Source organism: Orcinus orca, chromosome 16 (assembly GCF_937001465.1).
Source record: "Orcinus orca chromosome 16, mOrcOrc1.1, whole genome shotgun sequence".
Lineage (NCBI taxonomy): Eukaryota > Metazoa > Chordata > Mammalia > Artiodactyla > Delphinidae > Orcinus > Orcinus orca.
Window position 1 is genome coordinate 66140243 of NC_064574.1, and position 22498 is coordinate 66162740.

General features: G+C 43.7%; 2 protein-coding genes across 5 annotated transcripts in view; one reads left to right on the forward strand and one right to left on the reverse strand.

The window, feature by feature from the left end:
• The window catches only part of LDAF1 (lipid droplet assembly factor 1), a 44925-nt gene that overhangs the window by 16808 nt on the left and 5619 nt on the right, over positions 1-22498 (forward strand). Inside the window, exons 5-6 of one of the 4 annotated variants that reach the window (XR_007472174.1) lie at positions 127-833; positions 19508-19617. The exons of 1 other annotated variant lie outside the window; for it this stretch is intronic. Coding sequence is in view for 1 of the 3 variants with exons in the window: in XM_049699302.1 (XP_049555259.1) it covers positions 127-133 (7 nt within the window). In the remaining 2 variants the exon portion in view is untranslated. Of the gene's footprint in view, positions 1-126; positions 5382-19507; positions 19618-22498 lie in introns of those variants that run through there. 2 more of the 4 variants (XR_004482684.2, XM_049699302.1) reach the window with 2 other exon arrangements.
• Positions 8545-19829, reverse strand: ZP2 (zona pellucida glycoprotein 2). Its single transcript, XM_049699166.1, has 18 exons — positions 19745-19829; positions 19571-19659; positions 18638-18721; positions 18138-18232; positions 16455-16607; positions 15654-15695; positions 15337-15501; positions 14473-14569; positions 14203-14384; positions 13358-13484; positions 12330-12517; positions 12158-12249; positions 11933-12057; positions 11585-11774; positions 10298-10433; positions 10125-10221; positions 9564-9698; positions 8545-8782 (listed from the first exon to the last, which is right to left on the reverse strand). Exons 1-18 carry the CDS (start codon positions 19804-19806, stop codon positions 8619-8621), a joined length of 2223 nt encoding a protein of 740 aa, XP_049555123.1. The 5' UTR covers positions 19807-19829; the 3' UTR covers positions 8545-8618.

Consider the following 22498-nt stretch of genomic DNA (forward strand, 5'->3'; position numbering starts at 1 on the left):
ATGCCTCCAACTGCCTTTAAGGCCTGGGATGTGGACCCATACCCTAATAGACATTGTCTGCAGCAGTTCCTATAACCTTTGCTGCTGTGTCGAATAACTTCAGGGATCCCTGTTTTCATAGAATAGGACGTGAACCATTGGTTCCCCCTAGAGTTGTGCACATAGAAGTACTGTTTCAACCACCGCCTCTGCATGGATTCTACTATCTGCTCCTCATAGAACAGGAGATTCAGCCTGGATGTTGTGACACCCCAGCAAGGTATGATCAGGTGTGAGTTGTCACAAGGTTGAGGATGACTAACTACTTCACATATTCTGCTGTGCTTCCTCGAGCAGGAGATAACAGGTGGAACTAGAGGGGGGGGAATTTGAGAATAACCTGCTTTTTCTTACCTATTCCACAGCATCCCCCAAAACACGTGTGTGTGTACAGGCACACACATACCCCGAGGGATTAAATATGTGTGTGCACACACATCTACCTGAGTAATTAAGCATGTGTGCAAATACACACACACACACACCCTGAGTGGTTGGTAAGAATTCTGATAATTACAAATTATTGAAGTGCTTTCTTTGCCTTCTTAGGGGAAAGATAGGAGGTGGGGATTACATCCAAATCTGGCATGCCTCTTGGATATGTCTCTATGGTGAATATTATCCATTGTGTGTGGAAGTTGAAAATCAATGACGTTGGAGCATCCCACTCCCCACCTCCTGTTTCCAAACACTTCCACCTTCCACGATCCAGCTCAAGGCTCATCCCTCAGTGAAGTCATGTCTCATTTAATGTACACTGTCTCTACACTTACAGCCCTCATGGACCAGGCATGGTAAGCAAATGACAACTTCTCTGGGCATTGGTTTCCTCAGTCAGTAACGAGAATGCCGCCCAACCTGTCATTGGGAACTGAGGCAAGTGATCGCTAAATTATAAAAGTGCTACAAAACACTAGACGATTAAACCCTTGCTTGACTAGATTGTCTCTTGTTTGCCACTATTCCCTTATATTTGTCCTTCCTCCCACCTGCCCTGCCTGCCTCCTCTCTTCTGGTGCTCTGGGAATGGAAACAGTGTCTGTATCTTTCCTTTTGGGTAGCCCAGAAACTTAAATATAGAAACCGCTGCACAATATTTTGCATTGACTAGAAAGACTGAGGAAACTGAACCTAGAGGAGTTATCCATCGGGGGTGACGTTTCCCACCGCCACCCTGGGACATTTGGCAGTGTCTGGAGGCATTTTTGACTGTCATGACTGTGTTTGGGGGAGATGCTGCTGGCATCTAGTGGGTCAGGGTCATGGATACTGCTCAACATTCTTCAATGCACAGGACAGCCCTTGACAACAAAGAACTAAGGGGCCCAAACACCAGTGCCAAGGTTGAGAATCCCTGATCTAGACAAATAATGAGAATTTAGAGCATTAGACCACACAACAGCAGAGCTGGGCTTGAGACAGGCTGGGACCTGGGGTCCTTTGCTGCTGTGCTGCAGTTCTGCAGTGCTTGCACCTGGACACACCTCTCCTCAAGCAACAAAATACAAAGAAACTGTATGGAACTAAAAATAACTGCGTGATAATTTGGGGCAAATTCTGGACAAAAGATACAAAGAGACCAAAAAACCCAACTGCCAATTTTGAAGAGCCCAGAGCAAAAACTGGGTGTGGGGAGCAAAAGCAGGGTACCGAGCATGCCCCCTGCACCCAACACCACCTAAGGGGTGGGCAAACCACCTAAGCCACGCCTCCAGCTTGACCCCTGGACACACCCCTACCCTCACCCCACGTAAGGAATAAGCTCGACCCCCTCAGGGAGCGAGCAATCAAGGGAAACTGTTGTTTGTTCTCGCTCCCCTCTGCTGCAGCAGGGTCCCCAGTAAAGCCTTGCCTGAGTTTCTTGTCTTGCCGCTAGTCAACTTCTATCAGTTGGGGAAGGCTAAGAACCCTGGTCGGTGTCAGGCTGAGGCGGGGCTGGGGTTGGCCAGGTCTGCACCAGAGCAGCTGGTTACACTAGCGGCTTCAGGGACACATACACCTTCACGTCTGTGAAATGTTTCAGGGTTTCCAAGAGCTTTCACATATGTTATCATCTCTGACCTTTCATAAGAGTCCTGAGAGGTCCTCCTCTTCTCATTTCCATGCCTTACTAGGCAACTGGCCTCAGAAGAAACTGGGCGAACAAGCAAGTCATTTCTGAAGGTCTCAGAGTTAGCTAGTGATTAAGCCAGGGACCCACCATCACCTGGCCCACTCAGGTGCTCTTCCTCTGCTCCCTGCTTTTTGCTAAAGCAGAAGTGGCAAGGGTGAGACATTAGGAAGGTAGACTACTCGGTAATTGGGAATCAGAGAGCCATCTGAGCTAGAGAGGGCATGGGCCCCTCTGCTCAGGCAGTAGACATTGATCGGCTTCCCAAAACTGCAGAGGAGACTCAAGCCCCATATATGCTCTAGTAGTCCTTATGGCCCTATTTAGGAGCTTCAAGTCCCATTTGGAAACCTTAAAGAACCAGCAGAGGGAAATGGAACAGAAGTGTTTCCTAAAGAAAATGTTTCCTAAAGCCAGTAGAGGGCACTCACATCAGGTGATCTGGAGGTGACTCAACTGAGAGCTGGAAGAAGCTTTAGACTGTGCTTATTATTTATTTATTTGTTTATTTATTTTTGTGGTATGCGGGCCTCTCCCTGCCGTGGCCTCTCCCATTGCGGAGCACAGGCTCCGGACGCTCCACTGCATGTGGGATCTTCCCGGACCGGGGCACGAACCTGCGTCCCGTGCATCGGCAGGCAGACTCTCAACCACTGCGCCACCAGGGAAGCCTTAGACTGTGCTTCTTAAACGTTAATGTGCATGTGTACAAGGGTTTAAAAGGCAGATTCTGAGTCTGTAGGTCTGGAGCAGGACCTGAGCTTCTACATGGCTCACCAGCTCCTGGCGAAGCTGTTACTGAACTAGTTTTGTTTGCCCGACCAGCGCTGAGACGCTGAGGTTTACAGCAGAGAAAGGGTTTATTCACAAGGCAGCCAAGCGAGGAGACAGGAGAATAGGTCTCAGGTTCTGCCTCCTCAAAGGCAAGAGGCTTGGGATATTTGTGGGTGGAGAGTATAGGGTGATCGAAGGTCCAGGGGAAGGTGATTGGAGTCAGGAAAAAGGTGAGGTAATCAGTGATCTGCACAAGCATATCTGAGTTACATGCTTCTTCATGGGACACATGCTTAGAAAATGGTGGCAGTAGCATGATCTGAGGGTGGAGTTTTTGGCCCTCTGACGTCAAAAAGTCACCCATGAGACACTTGTGCAGGCCCAGCTGAATGGTTGGTGGTCTCAACTGGTTTGAACTGGGTAAGACTAGCTCCATGTTCCTTAAAAACAACTTAAGCAAACATTACTCTCAGAGGTGTTTTCTATAAGGGGCTGTTAAAGGAGTCTTGATATAGTCCAAGTTACATGAAGTTTGGAGGGTATGCAATTTGCAAAAGAAAGTAAGCTTGGTCAGTGAAGGCAGTTTAAAGGATATTATTTATTAAACACCTTATAGTCTAAGGGAATCTAACTGATGACTGCCCTCGGTTTCAAAGCCCACCACTGATCACACCCTGAGTGGCAAGGTAATAGATGCTCTCTCCAGTCTTCTCCTTCTACAGCTGGTACACCTGAGGCCCAGAGAGGAAGTGCACACTGTAAGTCTGCAGTGCCAGGGATAGAACCCATGTCTCCTGCATCCAATTCTTGCTTTATGACATCTTCCCTGCTCCTTTGACCCTGGAACAGAATTAAGGCAGGAGGATTCATCTCTAAGTAAGGATGAGAAGTAAGTGACTATACTGTTTGCTTTGAATCAAGCTTCTTTGCATTGCATTTTTGGTCAAATCACTTCCCTCACAGAAGTATCAGTGGGAGTTCAAAGATGAACAGAATCAGACTCTGGACCTCTTTTTTTTTTTGCGGTACGTGGGCCTCTCACTGTTGTGGCCTCTCCCATTGCGGAGCACAGGCTCCGGACGCACAGGCTCAGCGGCCGTGGCTCACGGGCCCAGCCGCTCCACGGCATGTGGGATCTTCCCAGACCAGGGCACCAGGGAAGCCCAGACTCTGGACCTCTTGAGCCTTGAGGGAGCCAAAGCAAAATAAATCTGTTAACAAAACGTTTTCTTATTTTTTTGATTTATACAAATTTGGCTGTTAACCCAAAGAAAAGCTTACATATAATTTGGTGTGTTCTTATAGATGCAAATTATGGTCATAAACTTTATTCTAAAAATAAGGGTTCTTTAAGCCTGAATGATTTGGAATGCTTTTACCTACAGGAAACAAAGTGCCTCCCTTAAAAAAATAAGAACTCTTAGCATCTCACTAAACATGAAATCCAGATACAAGTGGTTCTAGGGTTGATTTAGGAAACACAGTGACGTAATCAGGGATCTAGGCTTTCTGTGTCATTACTCCACCGTTCTCAGAGAGCATCTTTAGATCTGTTTCCTCACGGTCACAAGAAAGCTGGCACAGCTCAAGGAATCACAATTCACACAACCACAGCCAAAGGCAGGGAGAAAAGGGGCTAGCCTTATATACCTTTTTTTTGAAATGAGGAAAAAGACAGAAACCCCCTCCCAGTTTCTCCCTTAAATCTCATTGAACAGAACAGTATCATGTACCTACCACTACATAAATATCTGCAAGGGGAATTGAGGCTTTATCTTGATTATTTAGCCCAATCAGGATACTAGGGGCATGCTATGTCATTCCTGAACAAAGTCAAGTGTCGACTGAAAAAAAATGCTCAAGCCAGAAGTTGAGAATTATGTTTTATTCAAGGACATTACTGAGGACTTATCTCAGAAACAGCCTTTCAGATAGCTCTGAGGAACTGTTGCAAAGAGCTAAGGGAGGAGTCTGGACGTATAGGAGATTTGCTGAAAACAAACAAACGTGGTCAAACATCAAAATATTGCTAATCACAAGAAACAGACATCTCGAGTTAATGATTTTAGTGCTTTTCTGTGTATGTGTAGATGCAAGAGTCTGAGCTCTTTGAAATTATTCCTTTGATATGCGTCTTAACTATCCAGGGCCAGTATCTTGTTTTTTTCCATCCTGAATTCCCCTCAGGGCGCACCTTGGGGGCAGCTGCAGTGGCTGAGGGCTTGATGGCAGGCAACATTCTTTGTCCACACAGCCTTTGCGTTTGTCTAGCGCAGTGATTCTTATCCAGGGTACATGTCAGAATCGTCTGAGGAGCTTGTGTTCAGTTTCCTCTCCCTGCTGTAACAAATTACCACAAGCTTAGTGGCTTAAAAATAACACAGATTTACTGTCCTACAAATCTGGAGGTCTCTTACAGTTTCACTGGGCTGACGTCAAGGTGTCAGTGGGGCTGCTTCCTTCTGGAGGCTCTGGGGGAATTGTTTGCTTGACTTTTTCAGCTTCTTGTGTCCGCCTGTGTTCCTTGGCTGGAGCCCTTTCCTCCATCTTCAAAGTGCATCAGTCTCTATCTCCATCATCATATCGCCTTCTCCTCTCTGTAGGTGAATCTCATTCTGTCTCCCTTGTATAAGGATGCTTGTGATTACATTCAGGCCCACCTGGATAATCCAGATAATTTCTCGGTCCAAGATCCTTAGGTTAATCATGTATGCAAAGTCCCTTTTGCCATGAAAGGTAACAGTCACAGGTTCCTGGGATGAGGACACAGATATTTGGGGGCCATTATTCAGCCTCCCACAGAGCCTAAACATGCTTAGACCCCACTCCTTAAAAGATTCTAGTTCAGTAGGTGACGTCAGGGCATCTATATTTTACAAAATATGTGCGTGATCAAGAACCTCTCATCTGTCACAGAATTTTATTCAACCTTCAGTTATTGTTTATAGTATTATGAGGTTTTATCTAGGTGGCTCCAATGCAAGTACACTAATACGTTGACTATCTCATTGAACCCTTGCATGCTTCCAAAATAGGTTTTATTCACATTTTCCAGATGTGGAAATAGGCTTGGAAATTGTTCCATCTGTCCCAGGTCACACAGTAAGGAAGACAGATCCAGAACCCAAGCCCAGCTCTTGTTCTAAAGCTGTACACGTTCCATAAAACAGCTTGAAGCAGCAGAACAGGGCAGGGAAGAGAAGTTCAGCATTAAAGGGGGCTTCCCAAGGCACACAAGTCTGCTCCCAGCCCCTGTAAACCGCACCAACAGAACTGTCCAGTAGAATATTAGAATCCCAAATGCCTTTCGTCTACCTCCTGCCACCTGAATTACAATTACCGCCCATCCCTACCTGGTGAGGGAGATTGCAAACACAGGTTTGGATGAAGGAGCAGCTTCTTGGGATTTGAGCTCCCTCTCTGCCCACACAGCTCCTCTCTGCTTATTAGGCTGCCTCCCCCCATGTACAGTAGGATAGGTACCTTCAGAAGATGAGAACACGACTTTAAACAACTGCTCATTATATTTGTCCTAGGATACCATGGCAACTAGTGTTCATTCCAGCAGCTGCTCCACAGCCAGCTTGGCTTTCCTCTCTCAAATTTCTGCCTCAACATTTGCAAACGCATCAGAACCAACCTGCCATGCGGCAGCCTTGGGGCCCAAGTCACTCTGATCCTGGCTTGTGCCTCTACACAAACAGACCAGATTGGGGATGAGAGGCTCCACCTCTGTAACCAAGATACTCTGATACCTTAGACAAGCTTGCTAGGGCTCAAGTTGCTCATCTGTAAAATGTGCATTTCTAGCAAAGTGTTTTTCAACTTGTGGGTAATGACTCATTAGAGGGTATATTAGTTTTCTGTTTCCACCGTAACAAATTAATACAAGCTAAATGGTTTGAAACAAGTTATTTTATATCTCTGGAATTCACAAGTCCAAAATGGGGCAGCAGAGCTGTGTTTTTCTGGAGGCTCTAGGGGAGAATCCATTTCTTTGCCATTACCAGCTATTATAGGCTGCCCACATTCCTTGGCTTGTGGACAATATCACTCTGACTTCTGCTTCCACTGGGACATCTTTTCTGACTCTCCTATTTCATAGGGAGCCTTATAATTGGGCCCATTTGGATAATCTTCCCATGTCAAGACCTTTAACCACATCTGCAAAGTCCATTTGGGGCCATGACTAGGTAACAATATTCAGTTTTTGGTGATTAGGAGGTGGCCATGTTGGGGGTGGTCATTATTCAACCTACCACATGAGATCAGGGAGCCATGTAAGTGGCCAACAGTTTTTTAAATGCTGTTTTAAGAAGTGCATGCAGCAATGCAATATTTCTGATTCTAATATGTAACGCTAATATGACGTAGTCACAGAAAAAGTTTGAATCCAAGACCATTTGTTTTATCAGTGACAGATTAATGCCTTATTCTCTTATAAAGAAATGTCTAAAGAATAGCCTTGATGAGAACTTGAAATTTTGGCCCTTATTACTATAGGAAGACCAGACCTTTTATACAATATGAATGCAGCTGTTTCCTTCCCCATATCAGGGTTGAGTTTTACCATATAACTCTTAAAAGGATTTAAAATCAAAGGTTGTGTTGAAGAAAAGGCAGAAGGATTCATTATTAAAGACCTACAGTATCATGAGATGACCAAGTATATATAATATCCTTTCAAGGTTTTGAAAAACCCAGGAGTGTAACAACTCACAATTGAGGGGTGAAGTCCAAACACTAAAGATGTTCATATTTCTGTTCACCTCCACCATGTACAGAGACTTAGAAGCTTTACAACTTTTTTCATAGCAAAAGTTCTTGTTTAGATCCAGACTTTTTCTATTGAAGTATACAAGTTAATGTCTATATTAGGTATCTTGAATGTGGTCTGTTAGAGCTACAGTGTGAGGCAGACTAGTCATTTTGACATAATTACAGCCTAGTTAAGGTGGGGCAGCCTCAGGAAGAAGATGGAGCAGCCTCAGGAGGAGGTCATAATTGAGTGCTAGGTAGTGGGAAAGCAGCTCTCCAGGCTCAGCTAAGAGGCTCATGTCCAGCTGTGTAGTCTTAATGAGACCAGGAATGTTGTAATTGCACTTAATGAAGCTAGAATCTTTTATTATTCCTTTCCCTCCCCCAGAGGAGATTGCTGGCCTTTAATTGGAATGGGAGTACACGGGAGAATAAATCCCTTAAGTTCTCAGGGAAAGTTTTCTACTCACTGGAAAGACTAATTTAAATTAGGAAATATTACTTAAGTATGATACTAGATTACTTCCTTGTGAATACCTGGCTTCCCTTCCTCTGTAGAGAAGGGAAGTTATGCCAAGGATTAGGGGTGACTTCTTGCCCTCCTCATCTTGTATATATGAATGGAGGGGGTAAAAGGCATTAAAGTCACCTAAATGCACCCCTAGAGGTGGGCTGTCACCAAGCCCCATTAGTGATTGAATTCTCTGGCACTGCCAGTTTTGGGGATGGAGTTCAGAAAAAGCTGAGTGACAGGAAGCACTTAAGTCAGAAATATCCGTATTCATGTCCACACAGAACAAGGCCTGCCCAGAGGATTGTGGAAAGGTACTATATTCTCTAAAGAAGAATGATTGCAAGAAACAGTCCTTGAATTCCATCAAAATTTAATAAGAAAGAAGCAAGAGGCTTATGTTGACCACTTTGTTGGAATATCCAGTTAGTGACTTAGCATTATGGTTCTTTTCTTGTGCAGGTAGCTGATAAGGCTTAGAATTGCCACAATGCCTGCTAAGGCAACCACAGCAACCATAGTTGGAAAAGCAACATATCCAGCAGTCTCATGCCCTTTAGAGTCCACAGCGTCTGGAAAGGAAGCAGACATTCAAGTCTTAAGATCATTGAAACGAAGTGTAAGTTGACGCTGAAGTTTTACACATTAAAGCTCCCCAGAGAAGGAAGTGAAATGAAGCTTCAAAGAGCTCATTCGGGAAGCTTGCAACAGGGTATAGTCTTATCTCTCAAGCCAACCTCCTCCTCTCCCTTCTCCACTCCCACAGCTGTTCCCACTTCCTACTTGCTTTCACTCAGATCAGATAGGCTGACACCTGGAAAGGACCTTACAGTCCCAGCTCATTGTTTAACTTTCTGGCACTAACAGATATGATTAGTTGTCCCAAGTGCATGATTTCTTGCAGCTTATTAGCTAGGGATTTGAGAGCTTAATTTCAAGTTCTAGGCCTAAAATGAAGACTATCTGGGCTGAAGATATAAAATATTAACAGTAACATAATCCAGTAAAGACTTAAGCTTAATAGTAGCAAGCACATGTCTTCTGACCTATTAGTCCTATTTTTTTTTTTTTTTTAGAAACATAGTCTGAAGTTCTTGTATAGCAGGCCAAGATTTGAGGATCCTAATGTGGCATTAGTGACAAAACTGGAATCCTTTAGTTACAGTGAGAGGTCTCTGTACAGATATAAGATGGCTTAAACAAGTAAAAAACGTTACAGAACAGTAGGTAGAGTATATGATTCCACTTGTGTTCAATGGGGATTTTTGGAAGGGCACACAAGAGACTTACCAGAACCTATTGCTGGGAAGAGACTCCTCCTCTTCTTGTCTAATCCGGAGCATGTGTTATCTATGCACAGTTAAATTTGACATAAAACCAAGAACTTGAGTCCAAGAAGTACCCAAGGCTTTAAATCCATACCTCTGAGTGAAGAGCTGTCTGACAACAGGAGGATGGGACCCGGGAGACTCACTATCATTTTCTCTTCCTCAGTGGCTCCTGTGGCTGGAAACAGATAGTTTGACCTCTGGGGTAATGAGTAGTGGTAAGAAGTGTGCTGAGGGATTACCTAGAGCAGCTCCCCATGGAGCCCCTGCTCTAGGTGGTTTTGCCTGCCTTCACAGGAGAGGGCATACACCTTACTGTAAAAGCAGGATGAACTATCAAAGAACATCGGAAGACAAAGTTCAGAGTCTACCTAGACTCAGGAAGAGTGACTCAGGAAGAGTAACTTTAAAGTCTGCAGAGGATCAGGCTACAGCTCATGTGCAAAAAAAAACGTGTCCCTAGGACTGATGGAGAACCTGTGTATCTCAGACTCAGGTTTCTTGTGCTCTTGGGACTAGGTGAAGAACAAGGGCACTCGTTCTTAAATTCTGAAAGGTTGAGGCTTGCTGTAAACTCACATTAATGAGGACTTGAAATTTTTACCTCGCCTGCTTCTGGATGACACAAGGCAGGTCACAGAACACAGAGGGAAGTCAGGAGAGAGTTGATTGCAGATTGAGGCACTGCAGTGGAAGTAGACCTGGAGATGGAACAAGAGTTGAGTAAAACTGATGTCTCACATTCGACCTGTCCCAGGTGACTTGTTAATCACTTACCAAGTGAGAGAACGCTTGGGCCTCTGACACAAAGGCAAAGGTCTTCACGTCAAACCTCTGATAGTGATTAGGATAGGTCACAGAGGAGCCAACCGGATGGAAGGTGGTTCTGTGGTTGTCCAGGTTGTATTCACAGCTGGAAGGTACATTTCAGGGAGGGACATCAGCTGAATTCACCCCAGAGTCTAACTCAGCATTTGCTCAAATTCAGTCACACGTAACACCTTCTACCTGTACCTTTTTTTTTTTAATATACCTCTGATTTGGCCTATCCAACAATATTCATGGAGTTATAAGTTGTTCATGCTAGTTTTTCTCCTACTATGTGTTAATACAATTTCAGTACCAATTTGTTTGCCAGATAAATTCATCAAGAATTATGTAACTCTTCAGATGACACTGGCTTAATTCTTATTAGTCTGGGTATCTTTTTTGTCCCGGGCAGTTAGTATATGTTGCTGAAAAAACAAGGTGGAGAACTCCTGCCATTTTATATCTTAGATGCTAGCAGAGTATAGAAGCTATAAATTAGTGTGTTAGGTAGCATGTAAGTACTAACAAAAGAAGAGTTAGACCAGGGTAAGGGTGCAGGAGGGTCAGGGTAGGCTTCAAGGAGAAGTGGACACTCGAGCAAGCCTTGAATGGGGTGAAGGAATGAGCTGCATGAATGTGCTGGCTACCGTGATCGTGGAGCAGGAGTGCACCTGGAGGATACAAGCTTAACAGATTACAACAGATTCAAAGAAAGATAAGGTGCAGTTCTATCTAGGTGCCAGCAGAGCCAAGAGGATAAACACCAACATACAAGTGGGTAGCCACAACTTCAGAGCACTGTGATATTCAGATCTAGAGTCACATGGGCATTCATGTTCTACCATTTACTAAATATTACTTTGGGCTAGTTATTTAAGTAGCAAGTTTGGGTTTCTTTATGAAGTGAGGTGGCTAGTGTCTCTCATAGAGTGATGAGGTTCAGGTAATGCATCTGGAGCACATAGCACCATGTTTCGCCTATGGTAGGTATTCAGTAAATGGATAGGAACTAGAAATCTCTTCTCTCCAGATATTGGCATATTAAAGCCAGATTTCCTTGGGAAGGATCTTATACTTTTAGATTCAAGGGTAATAGGAAAGCATGAGTCACCTTATTTGACCAAGGACTGGTTGCTAAGAAACAAGAACAAAAATCAGGGCCTTTGACACAGTGCTCCTCTCAAGCCCAAGATCATTTTATTCTTTTTACTGGCAGTTTGATTAGCTGGGCTACCTTATATGGAGAATACATACCCATCCACGACAATATTCCACTGAGGGAGAGAGGCTGGGTCCCTGGTGGATGTTGCCCAGCAGTCATCTAAGACCAGCTTGATGTTGGGGTCAGTCCTGTTTATGACTCTCACTTCTAGGTAAATTGGTTGGCGGAGGTATCTCACCACAGGGTACTCCTTCTCCCCATATGGTTGCAGGTAGGAGTTATCTGAAATGGAGGAGAAGCCCCTCTGGTACTCAAGCAGTTGATGGTCACAACAGAAGCTTAAGCATCGCTACTACTCTAGTCTGGTGGCATCAAAGTTCATTTTAGGGAAGAGTTCCCTGAAAGTATTTAAGCAGATTTTTTAGGTTATAATGTCTCACCTGGGTAGGTTTGCAGGGTCAAAGCAAGTGGACCTGGCTTCACTGAGGCCATTGGAGGAGGAAGGCTTTCAACACTGGTATTTATTAGCATGTTACTGCTGCTGTAATAGCACCTCACCGTCATTCTGTAAGAGTGGGTGGGTGGAGTTGTTAAGAATTTTAGATTAAAAAACTGCTTGAGTTTAAGCTGGGGCTTAAAAAGTCAAGTAGCAATTGCGTTCACACCTGAACTCACTGTCTCTGGAAACTGTGCTTGGAGGAAGATCTGCCCAGAAAGCATGGATTTCATTTTCATAGATGACTTTGTCATTCTTGAACTTAGAGTAAGGTTAGAGAAAGTGGTTAATTAGTTATCTCAAAAGTAAGTCTTAACCTCTTGCTATGGGCCAGTACTAACCTTATGTCTTGTTCCACATCCATTCAGGGGTATGTGAAACTGCACCAGCCCCCGAGATGGAGCTTTAAAGATTGGCTGGCAGGATGAGTCTCCCACCCTGAGGGTATCCAAGTCGAGAGCCGGTTTTGTTTGATGGCTGTAGACCTCAATGTCCATAAACCCATCCTGAGTACATAGCTCCCCTGAAACTAGATAGTGGTGAGAGTTAAAAAAAAAAAAAAAATCTGTCTGCCATGTGACTATTGTCATCTACCAATTTGAAGTGTGATGGAAGTTTGAATTTTTATCAGGAGGCAACAGAATTTGTCTTAAGTCTTTGTTTGGGAAAATACCTTGATAAGCAGCTTGAGTTACGAGGGGAGACCCTTAAGGTGCCAAGACAAGAGTGAGGCTGCTCTGTATGAGCAGAAGGATTTTTCCTCCAAAGGAAGAGGCAACAGGAGACGTGGGGAGAAGCACCAGGTGAGGTGAGAGACTCATGAGAAAAACCTGATGAGGCTTAAAGTGCCGTCCCTTGTGTCATAATGTCCCTTCTTTCAAGGCTCACAAATCTTGGTGGTTTAAGGGGAAGTTGAAGAAGCAACTGATTTGTCCCATTTGGCTTTGACCTGATACAGGTCAGCGAATAAAAGGAGCAAAGGGGCAGAAGCAATACTACACAAGAGGAAAGACCTACTTCCATATTCTTTGAGGGATTTTTCAGGAGTTTGGGGAAATACTTGTAGTCCCTGTAGTTTCAGGTTTGAAGCAATCTTATTTAGATGGTAGGCTTAGGCTCCTAACATGAAGTATATCCAGGTTACTTAAAAACATGAAACAGTTGTGAAACCTACCTGTATGTGTATCTTAGAAGTGTTATCTTTCTTAGATCCCTATCACAGCAGCTTAGACTGACATTTCTGGTCTGACCAGCCTTTCATTTCCTCAAAGTATAAGCAATGCAGAGTCTGAACTTCTATACACTTTCCCACATGCAAGAGCTAAGACAGAAAGAATGTAGGAAACCGTTTAAGAAAAATGGTCTTTACCGATGGAAACTGTTGACTCACAGAGACACTCCGGATAAATCACCATGGATACCATCTCCAGCTGAATGTAAAAGGTCAGCTTGAGTGACGATAAGTAGAACTGATAGGGTAGGCATTTTTCAGAGAACTGAAATGAAAGAATGTCATTTAGCAACCACAGCCTGTTGGGACCCAGAGCAGTCAAAGGAGGGAGGAAGGAAGTACACTGAAACCTTCAAGGCACACTCCAGACTTATTATGGTTTCCCTTTAAGCCAGAACAAGAGACCCTATCACTTCTCCAGATCAGGATCCTTCCCTAGGAAGGAAATTTCTTTCTTTAAGCTCATGCCCTCCAGTACCCAGTACTGTATGCTCTTTGTACTAGACACTGGAATTTGATCTGTTAATTCAACCTCTAAAGAGCTGCCAATCCAGGAGTTATAAAATGTTATTGCAAAGTACACACCAACATAAAATTATTCTTTGTTGTCCCTGGCAATTGCCTCAGTCAAGACTGGCCTCAGTGAGGACAGCTGGGGACACTTGTTTGGCTCAAGCTGTCCTGTTTCAATAGGGCATGAGAGGTTCATCATCAGAAGCTTGATAGCAGTTTGTTCTATTCAGTGAACTAAGAAACTTAGGAAAACTTCCATTGCAGTTAAAGAGGCTTGGTGTTTGAGAGTAAATTTCAGTTACTTGAGAATTCACTTATGCAAGGTGTTCAAACGAGGCCTTCCAAATTTTGAATTATTTACACTGGCAATTAGAATTTATGGACAAGTCAGCAGCTGTATCAGGGTAGCCTAAAACGCTATGCTTCAAGTCAGGCTTCCATAAAGCTCAGTGACTGACAATGGAACGTACTTTCGTTTTGAGGAGAGTTTTGCTGAAATGCAACCTCAAGCCATTTGTTGTTTCCACATCAACCCCACTGTTGTGCAGCTGGCTCACAGCAATGTTCCTATTTTCAAAGCTCATGGATTTTAACTTCCCAGGAAACTCTGGTATGGTGAGAGTCATGTGTGTGGCATTACAAGTCACAGGATCTAGAAGGAATGACAGAACGATCAGTTTTCATTAAGCCCCTAGAACAACGTCTTCCACAACTGGAGTTGTCCCTTCCTAGGCACGTACCTGACACACAAATGAGTCGTGATGATAAGACGATCGTCTGCCCAGGAGATACGTGCGTAAGCTTCAGAGGCACCATGTAGAGGTGGCTGTTACCTTGCTGAGGAGAGGCATTTTCAAAGACATTGGTTTACCTGAATTACTTGAATTTCTAACCCATGCTGGAATAGTCAGGGCAAACATACTCAACTATTGGGCACTGCCTTGGCCCAAGTAGAGTTCAGGCATTTTGTCCCAATTGTTCTGCAGGTGCTCTAGTTTTAAAATCTTGTACTTCATAATATCTGGCAAAGTAGTGTCTACTGATATGACCTGTAGCTGATCATTTCTAAGCAGATATGAGCTCTTGTTTTATGACTATCTTATGGTATCAGCATTCAGAGAGAATGTTTAAGATTCAGCATATGCTCAGTGTATAACAGGACTGTTAACATGGCTGACATTTGAGCACGTAGGTGCCAAGCCCTGTTCTGAGTATTTTGGCACATTAACTGATTTAATGTAGTGTCATGATAGTTGGTCCCCAAAGTGCCGGTACCTACTGTAAACACAATACAGGGCAATGATAAAACAGAACGCCTTAATTCGTAAAAGGATTTAGTAGTACCCTAGCTCCGTATTATGTAGTTAATTTAGATCTATGGAGGAAGAGGGAGAACAGATTGAAGTCAGGACCATATCTCTTTTGTTCACCATTGTATCTCTCCATTTTATCTTTAGTACTTAGTACGGTGCTTGGCACAGGGTAAGCATTAAGATACCTGTTGAATGAGTTGTATTCTCAATTGAGGACATGGTTGAGATCATGCTTGGATTTAGAAATATTGGTTTGTGCCTGGATCATGGTACAAAAAGATTCACACCTACCGAGTAGTGAGTCACTCCAGTGGCGTGGAATGACACTTGGACGCTTATCTTCTGGTTGTCAATCAGGAGATTATACCCTTGGGTCATAGCCTCCTGAAGGGTCAGAGTTTGGGCTCTTTCGCCATCACCAACTGCAAAGGTCCATCCCATCTGAGGTTTGGTATCCTAAAGTCAGAAGTTTCATTTAGAGGGCTGGTGCTCACCTTCACCCCAAGACTATTGTCTATTTCATATTTTAACCAGGATGGAAGTTATGTCACCTTTAATATAGAACTAAAGGTTACTTAGGCTTGTAATTTAAAAAATAACTTTCATACCCCACTTTCATCAGCCATGCCAGGAAAAAAGTGAAAGGTAAACTGGAAGAAAAAAAAAAAGATGATGTGAGGCGTTGATTTGGAGATTTCTGAAATCATGTTACCTGAGAGGATGTGGAAAACACCCAGAGCAACTGCTGTGCGATTCTGACACCACAACGCCTAGTTGTGGGATGAAGTAGAAGCACAGGCAGTCATGAATCCTAGCAGTGCCCTTAGATACCATTTCCTCTTTGAGCTTTTGATACCAAAAGGCAATTGGAAGATCTAAGCTCCCTTTCAGTTGTAAGCTGAGATACTAAGTCCTTAAATGTACAGCTTTTTACTATGTGCATAGAAATCAAATACTCTGTCAAGCTGCAGTTCCATCACTGTTAATGAAGTGTGATTATTTTTGTCCACTGTTGATGTTCGCTGTTAGACTATAAAGTCCACGAGTATGTGATTGGTCTCTTTTGCTCATTTGCTATATCCTAGTATCTAGCGTAGGGCCTGGCCCATGATAAGTATCCAGTTTGTCAGACTACCAACTGAATTCTTTTTATGGCTAGACATGATGTGCTGAGTGCTGTATCTGCCTTCTCAGTCAATTCTTAAAGCCATCCTATGAGGTATTGCTGTCCCCCACTTCAGACTTAGAAACAAAGTCTCAGTGTGGTTAAGAAATCAATCCAAAGCTACACAGCAAGTCAGTAGTAAAATACAGATTGCAGTCCTGATCTTGTTCTGAAGCCCAGCTCTGTCTAGACCACATTTCCCCCGCAGTAGCTGGGTGAGAAGCAGTCAGCCTGCTTCACTCACAGACATGAAATCCTTCAAGCAGACTGTGGATCCCAAATGCTGCTCGTGGCTTTCTGCTTGCATAACTGGACAGCTGATGTCATACATGAGAGCCTCTTGTCTTAAGGCAGCATTGTCGTCCATGAGTTTGATGGTCATCTGATGCTGGCCAAGCTGTATGAAAATGGCATAGTAAGGACAGAGTGCTAGTACCTCAGTGGGAAAGGGGATTCCAGAATACCATCTGACCCAGCTGATTGGTAAAACCCTTAACGTTGGCAAAACCCTTAAATTATCAGTACCACGGGTTCTAGAAGGTCCCTCATTCCTGTACCAGGAGATTCTATAGCCTCTTTAGATATCCCAGGAAAGACTCATACATCGGCAGAGAATAATAGTTCCTTGAGTTTCAGGGCTCAGAGTCCAGTTTTTATTTTCTTTTTACATTCACCCTATATCTGAATATCAAGGTCCTGTTTGGTTTGGGGCCTGTACCAAGATATTCAAATACACTTATTGAGCACCTATGTAGCAGCCATTGTGCTGGGTACTGGACGGAGCCATCTTTGCCATTTCCCCTGGCCCAAGGAACTCACAGTCTAAAGCAGGAGTCAGCCAACAATTTTCTGTTAAGTGTTAGTAAATATATAGACCTTGTAGGCCACATATGAGTGCTAACATGTTTTAAAAACTCTTGATAAAACAGAAAGCATTCTTAGCTTGAGGACCATCACACACACAGATCATGGGCTGGATGTGGCCACCCACAGGTGATACTCTGTAGGCCTCTGGTCTAAAGGAATGCAACCCTAAGCTCCCTAAAGTTGGGAAAGGCCATTTCAGAAGGGAAAGTGTTAATTACCGGAAATCTTCACTATAGAATCAGATGAAGTAGACGGTTAAACTCGCAGACTTCTAGGATGCACCCCAGACCTATTAAGTCATCAACTAAATGAACTAATTCTGTACTTTCCAAGTTCCCTAAGTGATTGTTTGCACACTCAAACTTGGAAACGACTTAGGTCGCTTTTACTGCTCCTAATAACCCTGATTGGGCAGTACTATTGCTTAACAGTAGAAAAGCCTATTGTTCAGCTTCTGCTGGCCTTCCAACACATGTTTTTACAGCCTAGAGGTACCAGCACTCTATTTGCCAGCCCCAAAATAGCCTCCCCTTTTCCATGGGGGTTACAGATCAAAATAGCTCATGTTTGATCATTTGTTGTGTCTAGATGCTATGCCAAGTCCTTCATCTGTATTATGTCGTTAATCTTTAGACACCTTATGGAGAGATATCATAATCCATTTTCCAATGGGCAAGTAGAGGCTTAGAAAGAGTAGCTAACTTACCCCAAATCACATCTAGATAGTGGCAGAGCCAGAAATCAAGCCCAAATCCTCAACTCCAGGGTCTCTTAACCTCAGCGTTGGCATTTGAGTTCTAACATGTCTGTTACCGAGGGCTCCTCTGGGCAATGGAGGCTATTGAGCAGTATCCTTGGCTTGTACCCACTAGACGGCCAGTAGCTGCCCTTTCCCACCCCACCCCTCAACCACCTGTGATAACCAGAACTGTCTCCAAACACTGCAGGATGTTCTCCGGGATGATAAAAGAAATCACCCTGATTGAGAACTACTGCTCTACTCCAAAGCCTTAACTCCTGGGTTACTACTTCCCAAATCACTCCTCAAACAATTACTTACTACTCTTTTGGTACAGGTTTCATATGGGGCCTTCAGGGTGAGCTTTTCTGGGTCCAGAACATAAGTGCAGTTCAGCATTTCAAGACCAAGGGGATCTACAGAAGCAAGAGCAATTTAGACAGGAGATGGCCAAGAAGTACATTTCAGTGACGTTGAGTCAACCAGAGGTACATAGCCAAGACTGCCAATCCATTTCTAAGGTACTTCAGTCACTTCACCTTTTATTTTCCCACCTGAGTGATATAACCCAAGCTCTGGGAAATGCTGTGATTTGAAGATAGATGTTTCCTAGGGGATTCTGAGATAAGACAGATTTCCAAAGAAAGACAGGGTCTTCCACTCTCGGAGGCATCATGCAATTCAGGGCCCCTGTGTCATCATGGGTTTTGGGTGCCACTTGCTCCAGGGTTTGTGTGCTCTGCTCACCAGGAAATGGAGATGGCCTTGAGCCAAGGGCTTCTATTAAGTAAGACTAAGATGAGATAATACACATTACTTACCCACCACAGATGCGTGCTGTATCTTGTTGGCAAGAATGCTTGGAAACGCCACTATCATTCTATTTTCATAGCAAGTGACAGTACCTGAAGAGCAAAGGAAACACATGGGGCATCTTTGAACACAAGAGGCATGATTCCTACAGAAGTGTATTGAGGGAACTCTCCTCTCCAACAGACAACAGGGAAGATGCCAGTTGGGAGAGGCAAAGCTTGCCTACCACCCTTGAGGAAATTACAGATTGGTGGGAAAGATATAACTACAATGCAAGATACCAAGAACTGTAGGGAAGGTATCAATTTGGTGCCTAGGGCTTTCTGAAGTACTCCAGGATAAGCCTGGATTTGGGTTAACACGCATGCATGCAGGAACCAGGCTGGAACCCTGATGGAGATGGGGATGGTAGGTCTGTGAAGAACTGGAGAAAAGTTTTGTCTAAGATTTTTCAATCTGAAGTTTAAAAAATGCCCTAAGTAAGCCCAAGGACACACTCTTTAAAGACAAACCAATCTGCCTATAACCTGACACTGTGCACCCTCTGGCTCAGATGAAAATTTTGAAAAACTCATTACAAGTGGAACAGCTCTGATTTTGTCTGTTATGTTGACGCTTTCCTTAAGCGTGAGCATGTGTTTGAAGACAACTGCTCCCAAAGATGGGGGCTTAGTGTGTGGTGTGCTACTCTTTGGATGCCGTAAAGCTTGAGGCGGTGAGGGAATAGAAGGTAGTACAGGTGTTTTTGCACACTCCTCCATTTAGCTGGTAGAGCAAGCTCTAGGTAAGCAAGGGAAAAACTGTAGTGACTTGATCAAGCTTATGAAGGGAAGGAGTGGAGATTGTCTAACCTATGTTTGTGTTTCCTCGCCATCTAGGCACCCTAGGAGCAATCTGTTCGAAAGATGCTTAAGAGCACTTCCCTCACCCAAGAGGCCTACCTGGGAAGGCAGGATCCACCAACTGATGAACACGTATTGAGTTCACCGAAGTCAAAAGGGCGAAGAATAGAGGAAATGACCTGTAGGTGCTGGAGGGCATGGGGGAGAGAGTTAAAGAGGGACGAACTTCAGCAGACACGGACATTATGTCCTCTCCCTTCTGCCCCCAGTTACCTCCAGTCTGCACTGAACCAGCTTGAGGGTCTCCCACTGTCTCCTCTCTGCCTGTACGCCATGACCGAAGACACCAGCAAATCAGCCAGGCAGAGGGGTGTGCTGCTCTGTGCTTTTATAGCAGGAAGCAGGCCATGATCCCGCCCTCTCCCCACTGGAGACACCTGAATCTTCTCCAGCCCTCCCAGCTGAGAGGAGGGGACTTGGGAAGGGAGAGCCTTTCTGGAAGGCCTGAAATAAGTGGAGTTCTGCGCTTTCTGACACTTGCCTTGCTGTTCCACCAGCTGCTCTGCGGGCCAGCCATGAAACCAGAGTTCCCTGAAACTGGCTCCAGGTGAATGAATTGGTGCTTTTTTTCTGTAACACTGGGAAAAATTAGGATCTTTTGGACAAAATCTTTACAGCTCAAATGCACAGTGAAAGAATGTGGTGGGATTTTTTTGAGGAAAGAACGTCTCTTATTCACGCTATCTTTAAGTAAACCTTTCCTTTAAGTTACTCCTGGTCTCCTGGCTATTGTGGACACCATCCTGGCAATGTGCATGAAGAAGTACCTTTGAGAAAAATGGATGAAGCATTATTTTCCCCCAAGAATAGATTTTAAGCTTACTTCAAAAAATGTCGACAATTACAGAAGGATATGGAGAAAAGGAAAAAGTCATCCACATTTTACCACTGCTAATACTTAGGTATGTAACTCTATGGTCTTTTTCTACGAACACCACACACACTTAAAAACAACCTGAGATTGAAGTATAAATTATGTTTGTAACCTGCTTTTACTACTTTATATGTCATGTACATTTTCCATATCAAACATAAAGATCTCCATTACCATTTTTAGGGTTGCATAGTATTCAATGTCTAGATAAATCAGTGTTTAACTGTTCCCTAATGATGGACATTAATATAGCTTCCTGTTTATCATCATTATAAACAATAATCTGATGGACATTCTTGTACATTTCCCTGGTTAACTCTCAGGATAAATTTCTGGAGGTAGAAATTCTGAGTCAAAGGGAATAGTGATCTAAATAAGAATGTCACTGTGTAGCAATTGGGAGTTTACAGGTGGAGAAACTGAGGAAAAGCAATTTGCCCAAGCTGGGTGTCAGGGCCAGGGCCAGACTGAGATACCTAGATGTCTGCAGTCCATGTTCCATAACAGGTGATAATGCTTAAATTCTGTGCAAGTAGTGGGGTGGCACTTGAAATATTTATTTATGTGTTGTTTTTTATGTCTTTGTGTCTTTATGATATAACTTGAGGAGTAATCTTCATTCCCTGTCATAGGTGTCTGAAATATTGTTGGTTAGAGTAGTGGTTTCCCCAACTTCCTTGATCAAAACGATCACATGGGGCTCTTGTTAACATCACAGATTCCTGGGGCCCACCCAAAAGCTGCTGAATCAGGCTCTCTAGGGGAGGGGCCTGGGGTACTGTATGTTTAACAAGCCAGGTGAGTCTTATGATCAGGAAAATTTGGGAAATATCTGGAGGGAGGCAGGCAAGAAACTGAATGATTGCCAGTGATTAACTAACTTCTTTATGGGAATCAGTTGATTATATACTAGTGGAATGGGGGAGAGGGAGCAAAATCCAGGATAAGCAGGGTTTTGAGGATAGAGATGGTGAAAGGATTTAGATTCTGAGCAGAAGCATGATAGCAATAGTTACTCCTAAGCATATTTTCCGAAAAGTGGGACCTTTTCTACAACCGTGAAGGTAATTTGCTACCACGATGGTTAAGGCTATGATAAGAAGACCATTGGAGAGATTAGAAGACCATTCCAGCCATTAGAGGATGGAATGCAGGAGCAAGATTCAGAGAGACCTGTTAAGAAGGTGGTCAGAGAGGTAATAGATTAATGTGTTGCTCCTGCTTCCCAGGCCCCACCCACAGGCTTGCTTCCCCCAATACTGTACCTTTTTTCCAGAGTGTGGGGTCTTGCCTTGGAAAAGGCAGCTCTGGTCAGAGCCCTAAACTGGGGGCTCTGGGAGACTAAGGGGCAGCACAAAGGCCCTGAGCAGGAGGCATGGAGAGAAGGAGGACCACTGTGAGAGCCGGTGAGGGTGGTGAGTGCACCAGAGATTAATTTCACTTGCCTTGCCTGACCCAACCAATGCTGTGCTTGGGACAGTCACTGAACAACTAGCTCCAGGCCCCTAAGAATCAATTCTGCATAAGGGCACAAGGATACAAATGTGTTCAGTGTAGCCAACTTTGAGAATGAGGAAGACATGGCTCTCTACAATAAGAAGGTGTCTCATATCACTATTTAGGAAAACTAAAACCTTTACAAAAATAATAGATCCTTAATATTTTACTAAATAAACCGTAGGATCTCTTTCAGATGTATTTCTGTTTTCCACATTCTTTTCAATGAGACTTTTTAACTGTGTTTATAACTACAATGTGTTCCCTCTCCTCTTCTGTGAATGCCTGGTCTCTGCTTGACGTATGAGGCCTCTTCTCACCTGTTGCTAATCACCAGGCATTTCTTGAAGAGAGTTTTAGGTTTTAATGCATAACAACAATGCATATTTTTGCCTCCTTTGGGCAGGTGCCCTCCTCACTTTCTGAAATGCAGTTCTTTCAAACAATAGTTCATAATTCTGAATTTCCAATCCCGTTGCCTTACTTTCCACAACAACTGTAAAAGTATTAATTGAAGATGACCTAACTGTTATCAGCAGGAGATGGTTAGATAAACTCTGGAATACTGTTCAGATACTAAAATAAATCTATGGATT

Coding starts and splice junctions, on each gene's coding strand:
- ZP2 (XM_049699166.1), bottom strand. CDS start 19,806: ATGGCGTACAGGCAGAGAGGAGACAGTGGGAGACCCTCAAGCTGGTTC. Junction 16,608..18,137: donor AAACCTGTACCAAAAGAGTA/GTAAGTAATTGT, acceptor ATTTTCATACAG/CTTGGCCAGCATCAGATGAC. Junction 15,696..16,454: donor GCTTGAAGGATTTCATGTCT/GTGAGTGAAGCA, acceptor TTTTTCTTCCAG/TTTACCTTTCACTTTTTTCC.